Source organism: Denticeps clupeoides, chromosome 4 (genome assembly GCF_900700375.1).
Source record: "Denticeps clupeoides chromosome 4, fDenClu1.1, whole genome shotgun sequence".
Lineage (NCBI taxonomy): Eukaryota > Metazoa > Chordata > Actinopteri > Clupeiformes > Denticipitidae > Denticeps > Denticeps clupeoides.
This window is the reverse complement of record NC_041710.1, coordinates 31735015-31749934: the sequence shown is the minus strand read 5'-3', so window position 1 is coordinate 31749934 and position 14920 is coordinate 31735015. Positions and strand designations below refer to the sequence as shown.

General features: G+C 43.1%; 1 protein-coding gene across 1 annotated transcript; it reads right to left on the bottom strand.

Annotated features, from left to right (window-relative positions):
* Window positions 1-35: 35 nt before the first annotated feature.
* On the bottom strand, window positions 36-10695 carry LOC114789179 (desmoglein-2-like). The gene is made up of 14 exons (XM_028978322.1): window positions 10588-10695; window positions 9898-10014; window positions 8635-8790; window positions 8410-8551; window positions 8164-8330; window positions 7853-7987; window positions 6977-7162; window positions 6081-6331; window positions 5830-5972; window positions 5529-5750; window positions 4872-5105; window positions 2902-3029; window positions 2508-2801; window positions 36-2150 (listed from the first exon to the last, which is right to left on the bottom strand). The coding sequence occupies exons 1-14, from the start codon at window positions 10627-10629 to the stop codon at window positions 1155-1157; spliced, it is 3213 nt and encodes a 1070-aa protein (XP_028834155.1). The 5' UTR covers window positions 10630-10695; the 3' UTR covers window positions 36-1154.
* Window positions 10696-14920: the final 4225 nt, after the last annotated feature.

Here is a 14920-nt window from a genome sequence, read left to right as displayed (position 1 = left end):
TGCAGCCCGTAAACAAATGGCCATATCGTCAGAACAGCTTTATTATTATTTTATTCAAATGTCCCAGTGCAGCGTTGATAAGGATACGTGTTCATAGTAGAAAAACAATATGTACATTTCCCCAAATTTCCTTAATTTGTCAAATAAAATGAAACATAACTGGACATTCCACTGTTTTTTACATCCTTATGAAGAAATCACATGAAGTACATATGAAGGAATACCTTAGGCACACAGATTATATTAGATCATGTTTAATGCTTTGTCTTTTGAAGACAGACACATTATTATAATTTAGTTTTATTATTATAGGGAAAAACAGGAGTGTTTTTCAAATAAAAAGGTGCCAACAACTTGTTATTCTTTAAAAAATGGAAATGCATATGAGAGAGACAAATAAGAGATGAATGTAAAACAAAGTACAGTAGTCATTGCTGATATGTACAATTAGCATTATGAGACTTCATCTGAAAGAAAAATACTACAAACTCATAATTGGGATTATTCCACTGTGAACAGGCCAACAACAATCCTGGATCCTTTTAGGACGCTACAGTAAGATTGCTGGGAATACGCTGGTCACAAACACCTTTCCACACATTCAATGTCATGCACTGAGGGGATAAACTTTGCACGAATCAAGGCCACGAACTCTGCTTACTCATGACGAGGACACTGGCAAAGCTGGTGTGGTGCTGCAGCTCAAATTTAACATTCTTTCCTGATTTCTCACACATGCTAGAAAAAGTCAAGCAGGGCTATGCACTCCATCATGGTAGGCTAGGCTCTGCTTAACTGGATTTGTAATTTCACCAAGAGATATGTCTGTGAAGACCAACTTTCTTATTGATGCAGCACACGGACACAGAACAAATCTGAACCGATCTTTCATAAATGCATATACGTAGATTAGAAAAAGTTCCTGAAACGAGCTTCCTCACAGTGTAGAAGTGAGACGTACAGAAATATGAATTTCATTCATTCATTTTATGAATATGAATAAAAGAAATGACTACACTTCAGTGTAAACTCTTCTAGCATAAAGTAAACAGTGCTCCCCAAAAACCTGGTAACAGCTGGATTGAGGGGTGGGGAGGGACGAGATGACATGGACTGATGAGGATCTAGTAGCCTGTGGTATTTACTGAAGGGGCTTAGGCATTGCTGCTTGACTGAACATTTCTCTCAGTCACAGAAACTCTCTCTTCAACTATTATGTTTTGTAGGCCCTGCTGCCCTGAGAGAACACCAAAACTTGGAGTCCTAATCTCCATCCCAGGACCAGCCACCTCCATGCCATGACCTCGAATGCTCTGGGTGAGCCCCGCCCTGGCCCCGTGCTGACCCCTGCCATTCCCCAGAACCAGTGCTCTCCCGGAGCCTGACATCTTTCCTCCAGCGGTTTTCTTCTCCATCACTATGACCTGACTTTGCCCGACCGAGTCTCCAGTGCCGTGGGTCATTTCTCCTGCTTCAGTCCTCCCCTCCAGCAGCAGCAGGTTCTGGGCTCCCTGTTGGTTCTCCAGTCTCACCAGGCCTGGGCTCAACCCCAACTGTTGGACGGGTCTCACCGAAGGCACCGCCCTCTCCATCAGCACTAGGTTTTCTCCTGCACTGACACCTGACACTAGGAGGGTAGGTTGGGCACGTGGCTCCACCACATACACAGGTGGAGCAGCAGTGTAATAAAGGGCCGGCTGCTGAATCAGCAGCGTCTGAGTCGGGACTACAATGTTCTCACTTACATACTGGGTGGTGCCGATTGGGTGAGTGTCTGTGGTCACGTTCTTCTGTACAAGAGTGGAAGCTCTGACTGAGCTGGTGATGGAGCTTGTGGCTGAGGAAGACTCAGCAGTGCTGGTGGTGTGTGCACCTGCCCCCATAACATCCGCAATCTTCACTGCTTGCGAGGTTGGTGGTTTGGGGACCATCTTCTTTGGTACGATTGGCTCAGGCTCAAAAGCTGAGCCCCGGCAGATCTCAGCCAGGGTCTTAAACTTTGGGCCCAAGTCATTAAGGAAGTTAAGGTCATCATCTTCCTCCAGTAGACTGCAGCATCCCACAGATCCAGCAGGAGACTCATGGCCCTCGTAGTCAAATGTTAACAGGACGTCTTTTGGTCGATGGAGTGCCTCAGAACAACTTGCTTTCTATTGTGAAAATAGACAAAAAGATACATTAAAATCAGTCTCAACCTGGGTTACAAATAGAAGGTCGTGTTTCAATTTTTAACCTTTAAGTTACCATGTGGACATTTCACAGTCTCCTAAACTGACTGTGTAAGGAGTATTATGTTCTTTAATGTTTATGACAGCAGGTACCGTATATTACAAAAGGATAATTTTTACTCAAATCAAATCCGCGGTCCACACACAGCATGAAAATGACAAAGACCCTAGATTTTTTTTTTACGTGTCAATTAAAATGGCATATATGAATCCCCCTTGAGATTCTGTAACCACCGACAATGAAATCCATGATGCTTGGTCATTATTTCTTCCACATACCTGAGTGTAATATTCTCCCAGGAATTCCTCTGGCAGAGCGATGCCTTCATAGTCACTCATGCCCTGGTATCTGGAGTGAAAGTAGTCCATGCCCTTCATCGCGTGACCGAAGTCCATCTCAACATGACCATTGTGATGTTGCTGGAAGTCGCTTATGAATTTCCTATGTTCCTCATGATACTGAGATGAGGTGCCGATCCCCTGAGCTCCTCCCATTCCTCCTATCCCACCCACATTAACAGCGTTTGTGACGATTCCGCCTACGTCACCGGGCATTTGGAGGAGAGGCACATCCTGTGAAGTCAACACCGAGCAAGTCTTCATTTAGTAAGCAGTTCTGTTCATCAACCCTACGCGATCCCTGTTTATGTAGAACATGGGAGCTTTGTAGTACCTTATCCTCCCCCAGTCCTTCAGTGTGATAGGCTATGAGGTTCTCCGTTGGCTCATATGGCATCACAATGTGCCCTGGAAGTGCCCCAGCACCAGCACACAAGCAGAACAGCAGCAGGAGAGGCAACACTGCAAGAAAAGATTCAAAGTGAAGTGATTGTCATTGTGAAACACTGCAACACAGCGCACGGTGACACAACGAAATGTGTCCTCTGCATTTAACCCATTACCCTTAGTGAGCAGTGGGCAGCCATGACAGGTGCCCGGTGAGCAGTGTGTGAGGATGGTGCTTTGCTCAGTTGCACCTCAGTGCAACTTAGCGGATCAGGATTCGAACAGGCAACCTTCTGATTACGAGGCCACTTCCTTAACCGCTAGGCCACCACTGGCCCATGTTTCCACGTTTCATCTTAAAATATTATAAATATATCCCTGTTTGAATGAATTCTGGTCTAAGATGGTCTCAGACAGTCATAAGGCTGTCGATTGATGGTTGTGCCCCCATGCATTTTGGGAAAACTGGCCGCAAGCCCAGAAATGAAGTTTGGCACATCACAGTGCAGGTTTAGGGCAGTTGCATAAATGGCAAACAGACAAAGGAACATAAAACTCTACTGATAAAATCACTCATTTACTGCTTTGGCACCATTCGGCCAATCAAACATTGAGCGCACTGTTCTTTAGACAGACTGTATGGGCTTGTCTGTAGAGATAAAATCTGCAAACCTACATTTCAAACATGCATCACTCATGAGGTTTTGAGACATAGCCTTCAGCTGTATGAGCGAATGAAACGAACATTTCTTACTTGGATAAAATGCAGGTTAAAATAAATCAAGGCTGATACATTCTACAATATCAGCATTTTGCCAAAAGGTTTATTTATCATGTTGGACACAGCTAAACATGCACAGAACTAGAAAGAGCTGCTGCATTCTACTCTACTTAACAAAGGTGTTGTAATTACAGAAATTACTTAGAAATGTCCTTGTTTGTGCCAGGAAACAATAATTTGGTGCAATAAAAAACTTTATAAAATGTGTCAAGTACAGACTTGTGGAAATGTCTGTTACTGATGGAAAATCTGCATACATGTAGATATGTAGCCAGTTTATCTGTGTCGCACATTTATGTCAGTACGTACCTTTGTTTAAATGTTACATGCAGCACCAGGTTCTGAAGAAAATTTGTTTCGTTACACTATGTCTAACATGCATGTAGGTGAAACGACAATAAAGCTCAATTAAAGCTTGAACTTGAACTTGAGAAGAACTTTATCAGTAACAACTGTGTTCGTTAAACCCAAGTCTGTCACTTTAAAAGTTTATTTTAGTGCAGCTGATTAAAGAAACAGTACGTATTTACACTATAGTCACACTAGTACAGTATCTAGTGCATCAGCAGATGTGGGATTGACTAAATCATTATTTATAACTTTGTCAATGATTATTTATTATTATTTTTGCAATTGATTATTTCAAACTGTTTTTTGAGCTGAAGTGTAATTAACTTTTCGTCTCTGCTTGTGCTCGGTGTAACTTTGTTCACATAGAATACATTAATATTAAATGGATTTAAATGGATTGTCTTAATTTAACATGAGGTCCAGCTAGATTATTTTTAAGATAGATCAAGAGCCTGCACATTTTCCATTTGATTTTTTAGACCAACTTTTGCCTTCAACTTGAGTGAAGAATGTGTGAACTTTTATCACATAGTTGATTGTAATCTCCAAACGACCAACACCCTGTGTATCTGACAAAGGTGGTTCAGCAAGTCTATCATCTTGTGGTTGTGGGAAGTTGAACGTCTGATTATAAATTTACTTAATGCAACCGCAAATTGCATTTTTTTGTTTCTTACTCAATCATATACTAAAAAGCATAAAATAAATACTATGTTTTGTGCCATTTGCACGGTTTCACTGTTTATTTGTGTAAGCTTTGAGAGGAGAGAGGAGAAGAGACTCACACAGGAGCAGCAGGAAGCCCAGCAGTATCATGAAGACGCCCGCGGCGCCCAGACGGATGTCTGAAGTCCTCCGTTCCCGCTGGAGACAGGTCTTCGCCTCGTCACAGGTACAGACCTCCAGCTGTAAGACCTGGTTGTCTGCACATGCCTCCCCCTGCTGGTCACGAATCACCATAGCAACTGAATATCTCCCAGGCCACAGGGCTCTCTGGGTCCGCAAAATGGCTGTAGTGGCTTTAGAATAAAACAGGGAGTGAAACGTTAAAAAAAGTTGAAACATTTCCAACCATACCTGTTCATTCTGTGTATCGTGATCCTCAATACTTTATCATTTCTTGTTTCTGTATATACAAGCTGTCACAGTTTCACTCTCTATTCTCCAGTCCTTATAGTTACTGTTGCCAAAACACGGACCGCAGGGCATGGCTCTGTTTGTTTGCTCTCCTTTGAGGCTGGCCGTGGTGACAGAAGAGTCATTGTTTAACCTTCCTGGATGAATGAGTAACCTGCACCTAAAACTGTGCGCAAGGCTGTGACTATGGCTCTGGCGGTTGGTGATAATTTACCGAGCCTTAGGAATTCCATTGAATGTCTGGTGGGAAGTATCAACCAGAGCTGAGTCGGCCTAGCATGGTCAGGCATGGCACAGGTCCTCACCGTTAAGACGCTCAATAGTCCACTTTTCCTTCGTACTTGTCGTATCCACTCGGAATTCAAATGGAGCACCATTTGGGAAGGCATCTTCATCCACAGCCGTCACGTACACAGCGCTGTCCCCATAGCAGACGGTCTGCGCCGGCCTGGTGAGCGTTGGGCAGTGGTCATTATAGTCTTCCACCTGAATAGCAATGGTTCCTGTGGCCGTCTTTGCAGGCAAATCTGTGACACGCACACAAATCTTTATTTAAATCACCTGCTTTTTCACTGCTTCAACAGCCTTTATGATACCAGCGCTTACCATTCGTGATGCAGATAATCTGAGCATAATACGTCCCATTCGTAAGGTACTTGGACTCTCGATCTGGCATTTTGTTCAGCCTGATTTCAGCAGTTTTTTCGTTGATGGTCAGCCAGTTGTCTATATCATACCCTTTGGCGTACCTTCAGAGCAAACGCAAACACCCATAAAGAAAAAGCAAACCAAAAGCCTTCAAGCTAACTACTGTTCCAGTAAAAAAAAAAAAAAAAAAAAAAGATGTCTAACTTCACCTGACATTGGTGGCAATCTGCAGCGTGTCGCTGTCTATCGCTGTGTACGTGGTGACAAAGTTCATGATGTTTTCAGAGACAGACACCACTTTCACCGGTGGCTGGAAGCGAGGTCCCTCTGGTTCATTCTTCACGTGGATCTTAACATTATATGTCTTGGCCACTTTGTTGACAACGGAAGAGTGGTACACCGCTTTGTTGGACACAGTCACATGCAGGTTCACTTCCTTCAGTTCCTCGTAATCCAGCGGCTGCCCGAGGGGGGAAAATGGACAAATGACCACTGCCAAAGGCTACTGATTTCAATTGCATTTGATGAATTATATATGAGATATATATATTTACTATTCATTCAAATATAAATGAATCATTTCATTATTTCTGTATGAAATAATATTTATTATTCAGTGTATTAAACCTGCGAAAGTCTGAAGCTGTGGAATATATTTTACCAGCTCTGGATAAAAATGTTGGTTGGGTTAAAGTAGAACCTTCCTTTAGAACCTTACATTCTCTCTCTCTGGGGATATTTTGGAGGTGCTTTACAATACAGAGTGTGTGGGTGTGAACAAGTTGTGAACAAGGGCAATAATGAGCAAAGAAAAAGGAAGAAATTTGGAAAATGTGCTATTCTATACTTGCAGGTGCAATGTATAGAGAAGGCAATGAAAAATCCAGAATGGGAAGTCCATGAGAATTTGTATCAATAAATCATTAAAGTTTCACTTCTGGGTGTCAGAAATAATCACACACCAACCAGAAAAGGTGGGTGAATAGTTAGTGTCTCCACTTTAAGACAGAGAAAACTAGCGAGCGGACCATGCACTACACCTAAAACAATGCTATGAAACTCGGGTTTGGCTTCTGCTGGAGTTCGTTGTATAAAAGGCTCATACCTTGTTCAGAATCAGGATGCCCTCATTGGTCGTGTTGTCGGTGATGAGGCTGAAGTAGCCTGCCTCATTTCCAGATACAATGCTGAAGACGGCAAGCCAGTTGTCAGTGTAGATTAAATCCGCATCCATAGCTTTGATCCTCATGACCTCCATATTATATGTGTTTTCGTATACACTGCCTTCATACTGAGAACAAAACACCAGTCCATTATAGAATAATGTCATCTGCCTTCATTTCATTTAGGGATAAAAAGTGGCATATTGCTTCTATAAAACAGTTACAACACAACTAAATATGCCTTTATGTCCTAAGAAAATCTATAATGTAATTCACTATAATAAAAGCTCAACTCAAAGAGCCCCTTGGGGCAGTGATTGGCCTAGCGGGCAAGGAAATCAGAAGGTTGCCGATTCCAATCCCAAACTGCCAAGGTGCCACTGAGGTACCTCTTGATCACTTCTCCCCAGGTGCCTGTCACGGCTGGCCACTGCTCACCATGGGTGATGGTTAAAAGCAGAGGACGCATTTCGCTGTGTCACCGTGTGCTGTGTTTCACAATGACAATCACTTTCACTTTAAAAGCACTAGTCTGCATACTTGACCAATTAGGTATTCCAGCTCATGCTCTACAGGAACAGAGGCAAAAAATGCATAGTTTACATTTACATTTACAGCATTTACCAGACGCCTTTATCCAGAGCGACTTACAATCAGTAGTTACAGCGACAGTCCCCCCCTGGAGCAACTTAGGTTAAGTGTCTTGCTCAAGGACACACATTGGTAGTAAGTGGGATTCGAACCTGGGTCTTCTGGTTCATAAGCGAAGATAAGATAATAGTAAGATAAGATGAAAGGAATATGAATATTTTTCTTACATGGTCTTTATCCAGGGTTGGAATGTTGTCATTAACGTCCTGAATTCTGATGACGACCTGTCCTAAGCCACTCAACACCTTTGGTTTCCCATTGACATTTGTGCCTTTGACTGTCAAAGTGTAAGTATCCTGAGTCTGCAGACGGAGAAAAGGGCGTCAAAAATACAGTTGATTTGTTGGCAATATATTCCTGCTTATAATATTCAGTTAAATGCATCATTTATAGAGCAGCTGTCGCCGTTGAAGATAGGAAATAAATAACACAGAAGGAGTCTGGCTGAGCTGTGGCCGTAAAAGTTCTATGTTCTCACCTCACGGTCCAGCCTGTTCTGCATAACATAGATCTCCCCGGTCTCCTGCTTGATGTAGAACATCGCAGAACCTGCTGGTGACTGTTCTTCGATGAAATAGGAGATCTGCGAGTTTGGTGTGTCCGGCTGATCTGCATCGGTGGCGTTGATTTTCATCACATACGTCCCTGGAAGACAGAAGGAAAATCTCACACCAGTCTCACGCCACTTAAACCCAAAATCCAACTAGTTCAGAACAAATCTCACCTACTGCACTGGCCTCACTGACCGACCCAAATGTTTCCACAGAGAACACCGGGCTGCAGTCATTTTCGTCCAAGACCATGATGACCAGTGGAACATCTTTCTCTGCACGGGAACCATTGTGAAACCTGGCGATTCCCATGAGCTGAAAGGAGACGACAGCATGTTAGGATGAGGCCTGGCCGTCTGCTGCTGTGAGTCAGGTGGGGCGTGAGCTGGACAACTCACCGAGTAGCTGGACGTCTCCTCCCTGTCCAGAATGCCGTTGATTCGCACGTAGCCGTTCCTGGGGTTGACAGTGAATAAGTTTATGGGCTCTTCGTTCGCACCTTTGCCTTCAAGGGAGTAGATTATGGTGGTCCTGGTTTCTTGATCCGAACGGATCTGAGATTTGAATGAGAAAAAATACATACATTGTGCTTCAGGAGATGGGAGAAATTAACCTACAGTACAGTGAGGCTTGCATGCAGCTGCTTCACTCTATGGAGCTTTCACTGCTTACAGCGATGCCAGTGTAAGGTTGGAACTGCACTGGCAGTGGAATCTGCAGGTTGACCTTAGAGGTCATTGACCTCCGCTCTGTAACCTTATGTGGCATTGCTGGTTCCCAGTAATACTGCTTACATTTGACTGTGGAATATCCAGCTGGGATGAAATCCCCTGAAATGTCTGTCCATTCGTAGTACACACATGAATTCATCTAAATTTAATAATTCAGTCCATCTAGTCCATATAGTGTATCTACCTACATCTACAGTACAGGCCAAATGTTTGAACACACCTTCTCATTTAATGTGTTTTCTTTATTTTTATGATCATTTACTTTGGTAGATTCTCACTGAAGGCATCAAAACTATGAATGAACACATGTGAAGTTATGTACTTAACAAAAAGTGGAGACCTGGCCTCCACAGTCACCGGACTTGAACCCAATTCAGATGGTTTGGGGTGAGCTGGACCGCAGAGTGAAGGCAAAGGGGCCAACAAGTGCTAAACACCTCTGGGAATTCCTTCAAGACTGTTGGAAAACCATTTCACCACCTCTTGAAACTCATCGAGAGAATGCCAAGAGTGTGCATAGCAGTAGTCAGAGCAAAGAAACTAGAATATAAAACATGTTTTCAGTTATTTCACCTTTTTTGTTAAGTACATAACTCCACACGTGTTCATTCATAGTTTTGATGCCTTCAGTGAGAATCTACCAACGTAAATGGTCATGAAAATAAAGAAAACACACTGAATGAGAAGGTGTGTCCAAACTTTTGGCCTGTACTGTATGTCCACAGAAAGGTGACCTGTCTCATTTCTGACATGCTCAACTTTATGCAATATAGGGAAAAGTGCATGATAACGTGTTTAAAAAAACCAAGTGTGACTTTGTTGGCCCATCCCCAGTCATGTGGTCTACAGGAGAAAAGCGTTCCCTCAGTGTTACTATTCTAGTAGCCGACCGCAGCAAGTCACAGATGGGTGAGGTGGAACAAATCATACTGTTGCGATGAACTCCCTCTTGGTGTAGTCTTGGTTCTCGTACAGCTTCGGCGGGGGCCTGATCCATATTCTTTTCTGTCTCCTGAGAGCCACTTCGTATGTGTGGATCGGTGTGAACTACGAGCAAGGCGAACGACAGAAAAGGGGGGGACGTAATGTGCATCAAACTTTACCACAGTAAACAAAATGAAAAATCCCAACCCAAAAATATTTCCAGGGAAAGGAGGACAAACATAACTGAACCGTATACAACTTTTTAAATATCATTTTTTGAACATTTAATAATATAATACATATTAACATGCTAGTTTTTGTCTAGCAGCAGTGGCCATTAAAGAATGTATTTTGTAAAAGAGCAGAGCGCAGCGCCGTGACGCACTGTTACAAAAATGCGTCAGGATCGGGATTTGATAAGAAAGTGAAAAAAAAAACCGCGGCATGTTCGGCCTTTAAAGTCTGACGGTGAAAGTGAATATTCTTAAAAGACCTCATAAAAAAAACAAGAGCTCGCGTAGCTTTTCTGTAGCTTCCATTTTGGGGAAAAGTTGGGAAAAGTTGACCTCCAGACGAAGCCGTATGAAACCTATTAAATCACGACAGCCATCGAGTTCGCATTCTTATTAAAGAGGAGGGCGCGCCACGGCCACGGCCACGGCGGGTACCGTTATGCGGCCCTCCCACGGCACCTACCAGCAGGAGCACCACGACGCTCACGGCCGCCAGCGAGGCCATCGTTCCCGCACGCAGCAGCTCCGTATCCAGCTGGGGCTGCGGCGCGACTCGCGGCGCCGCTTTATGGCCGGAGCGCGGACGCTGGGCGGCGGTGGGCGGGGCTTCGGCAGCCCGCCACGCCCCCGAGCAGATGTGCCGTGGGGAGAGCTCGAAGGCAGGGCCCTGGGGTCAGAGTGCAGGGGAGGACCTGGGAGAAGGTAACAGGCTTCATGTGGGCATTATCGTGCTGAAAGCAGGTGTGGCTCTGAGATAAGAAAGTGTGGTAGAAGCAGGGCAAAAGTCCACAGACGCCTGCAGTCTTCCAGGCATGGGATGCAGGGATAAAACCTATAAAAACAAGACACTATCTGCATGATGGATGGAGAGAGGTGAAGAGTGAAGAGAGAGGTAAAGCTGTTACTTTCTATAGCATTAAACAGAATATAGATCAGGAAAAGCAATTATCATCTTGTATAAACCACAGCAATATATATATATATATATATATGTACAGTACTGACTAGACAATGTGACAATGTACACAACAGGATGTAATCTTTTTTTTAAACAGGAATCAACTTGTATTGTCCATGCATTTATTGTAGTTTGTTTATTTTAAAAGATTCAGTAATTTGTTCAATTATCTCTTTTTGTCAGAGGGAGATCATGGTGCTTCAGTGCGGTTGTATATTTGTGGTTTTGAAAAAGTGATAAGATAAATGATTTCAGTTATTCCAAATACTCACACAGTGAGGGGGTGGACACACCCTTTTACTTTTGAAGTATTTTGAAATGAATGATGAATGAAGAGGAATTGGAGAAAATTTGGTTTTGCAACAAGCTTTCTTCACATTTTGAACCAAACAGCATAACTTCCAGGTAGCAGGACACTCCTTGAGAGTTGAGTGACGTGCAAGGAAATAAGTGACTCATCAAACACTAGAGGGAGGCATTAAGTGAAGTGATTGTCATTGTGATACACAGCAGCACAGCACACGGTGCACACAGTGAAATTTGTCCTCTGCATTTAACCCATCATAGACGAGTGTGTTACCTACTAGGCTACTACCACCCTATTAATAATAACAGGTATACATGCATTTCATTTTAAATTTGTTGCAGGTATAACATGTGTGCTTGCTGCCCAAAGTGCAGCACCAGATGTTGGCACTGCAAGCCAGTGGTGGCCTAGCGGCTAAGGAAACAGGCTTGTAATCGGAAGGTTAGTCAGAGTGGAGGGGTGGTAGTAGCCTAGTGGGTAACACACTTGCCTATGAACCAGAGGACCCAGGTTTATATCCCACTTACTACCATTGTGTCCATGGGCAAGACACTTAACCCTAAGTTGCTCCAGGAGGACTGTCCCTGTAACTACTGATTGTAAGTCGCTCTGGATAAGGGTGTCTGATAAATGCTGTAAATTTAAATGTAAGGTTGCTGGTTCAAATCCTGATCTGCCAAGGTGCCACTGAGCAAAAGCACCGGCTGCCCACTGCTCACCAAGGGTGATGGTTAAATACAGAGGATGCATTTCATTGTCTCACTGTGTGCTGTGCCAAAGTGTTTCACAATTACAATCACTTCACTTTCGTCACCAGGCACTGGACAGTTATAGGGGTCATATGTAGCTTTTTTTTTTCAGGATGTCTAACTTTCTGAGCAAAAACACTTGTACTTGTCAAACCTCCATGTCCCATGCACCCAGCGACTCTCTTTCTCCCAGTAAGGGCTTATACTCAAACTGTGTTCATTAGCTTTTCAGGCGTTGGACTGATCCACCAAAGATCCTCCCATTCTGAGCACTTCCTAGTTTTAATTGTACTCCATTTCCTGTTAGGCCACATCCACTTCCCAAACTTCCTGAATCCCTCAGGTGGCCATAGGCCACCTCAGATCGCTACTGGCATGCTGTTTTCTCCTGAAGCGAGGTCATACACACTTACCCATAATGACAGCTTCTGCACATCCAGCCGTGTTCAAAGTGTGAGCGTGTGTACACAGGAAACAGAAAATAAGTATTTTTTGGAATAATAGTTTAATGTGTACTTCCTTCATATTCTCCCGTAGTCCGACCAGAAGAAGGTGCTGTTGTCTAAGCGAGCAGATAAATCTCCCTGAGGTGACGGTATAAGGTGTGGCCTTCATCATCTTCTGGTTCTGAAATGCTTCCGAGCATTACTATTTCACATATTACACATATTTCACAGCATTACCATATACACTGTATACAGCGTATCGTAATGCTGTTTCACCCCAAGCCCCAAATGGTGCATTTATAAGAATATCAAAATATATTCATAAGAGATATAACACTAGAAGTTACAAATTAATTAAAAATGAACTAAATTTAAGTAGGTACTAATACTAGCTATGTCTATATGCAATAAACAAAGACAGGACAGGAAACAATACAAGTGAGCATGTGCAATTACGGTAAAGTGAGATTTGTGCAGGCGGTATTTGAATGATCAGGACGTTGTAGACAAGGCAAGACAAAGACATGAGCAAGAGTGCAAATATAGCACATTTGTAAAAGGGTTTATGTTCACCAGTCCTTTGGTGGCAGCGAGTTGAGGACAAATCATAAATGGGATGTTTTAAATGGTTACAGTTGTACAAGGACCCTGAAATTAGGCAGCATTAAGAGGTCTTTTGTGTTGCAACCATAATCTGCCCTTAGCATCGGGACTAATTTTGTGTGGGACAGTTCACCTCCGTTCGGAATGTGCCTTTGTTTTGACGTGGCTTTCACTGAGCTGTGAACAAAGCCACACCCGCACAGCGCAGCGCACAAGCTCCCCATTCATACCTGGATAAAATGCTCCGAACAAGGAAACATATGCAATTTAATTCAATATGTGGACGAACAGGGAGAGTTCTGTCTCTTCGATCTTCGATTTGCCTATGTTAAAATATTTACTATAAGCCTGTATTTATTTGTTGCCATGCTGCTGAGTATCAACCCCTAAAATGGAGATAATATCCGTGACATGTGTGCTCTTTGTTTCCAGACGGGGTGCCCTTATCAGCGCCGTGAAGTGCCGCGACTTGTCGCCCCCCATCTGCTGACATTCACACTCATGCAGACCAGCGGTCCAGGCTGTGAGATGGACTCAGAACAGCCTGAGCACCATTAATCGTCTACAGTATCATGTGAAAACTTTCTAAGCAGTAGAGAAAAGAATGAAAGTTTTTTCTCATGTTCTGAAAACACACAAATAATAGTTATTAAAACGTAAAACTGGGTGTTGGTCTCTCCCAACAGATGGAGAACAATATTGTATTGCTGCTCAGTGAAAAATAGGAGAACAGAGTCTCTTTCTCTGTACAAATCATGTTATTGTTTCATGGAAATAAGGAAATTCAGCAATAAACTCTTTATGTAGATCATTATCCATTCTTTGAACTAAATGTTTTTTGTTACTTTAAAAATATTACTTAAAAACAGCTTAAAAAAAGTGGATCTGTAATCACTGGTTTGTTTTGCCGCCTAAGACTACTACACCAACCAACTAATCTCAGACACAAAGGTGTGTTTTTTCAGAACATAATTCCATGTGCAGTAGTTGCAATGTGTCCCTCTAGTGGCAGAATATTAGATGAGCAGGGAGTGTAGCTCATGATGGACATTCATATCTTATCTACCTGACATGTTTTAAAATATACATAAAATAAATGTAAATGTTGCCTTTCCTGCCCCAACAAATCCAATGTTCCTACGGCTCGTGGTACGCAACAAAGTCCAGCAAACCCATTACAGGTTATTTAACGGAGATATACTGGCAGCACGACACACTGAACAGAGGACAGAGAGCAATAAAAACTCATTTCCTGGGACTACTCACACACAGAGGTGACGTACCCTGCACCAAACCGACTCCATCTCCCAGAATGCCACTGGTATTTAAAGCAACAGGCCCGTCCTATAGCAATATATTCCACAATATATTCCATAATATATTCCCATTTCCATTTCCAGCATTTATCAGACGCCCTTATCCAGAGTGACTTACAATCAGTAGTTACAGGGACAGTCTCCCCCTGGAGACACTCAGGGTTAAGTGTCTTGCTCAGGGACAAGTAAGTGGGATTTGAAGCTGGGTCTTCTGGTTCATAGGCGAGTGTGTTACCCACTAGGTAACACACTTATTGCTTATTGTTCCTCAAGTTCATACCTGCTGAGCAAGGTCCAGCTCGAGCATAGGCCTGTCTTTGCTTGTTATAAAGTAAACATTTGCTCTCTTATTAAGACTTTCTCTAACTTTCCACATGTTCCTGTGCAAGATCCGTTGCTGCCTTTTACCTGTTACTC

What these genes read in the sequence shown, in the direction of transcription:
- LOC114789179 (XM_028978322.1), bottom strand. Translation starts at nt 10,629, where the DNA reads ATGGCCTCGCTGGCGGCCGTGAGCGTCGTGGTGCTCCTGCTG. An exon ending in AGAACAGGCTGGACCGTGAG is followed by an intron (nt 7,988 to 8,163) that starts GTGAGAACATAG and finishes CTCCGTCTGCAG; the next exon opens with ACTCAGGATACTTACACTTT. An exon ending in TGGGAGAATATTACACTCAG is followed by an intron (nt 2,151 to 2,507) that starts GTATGTGGAAGA and finishes TTTTCACAATAG; the next exon opens with AAAGCAAGTTGTTCTGAGGC.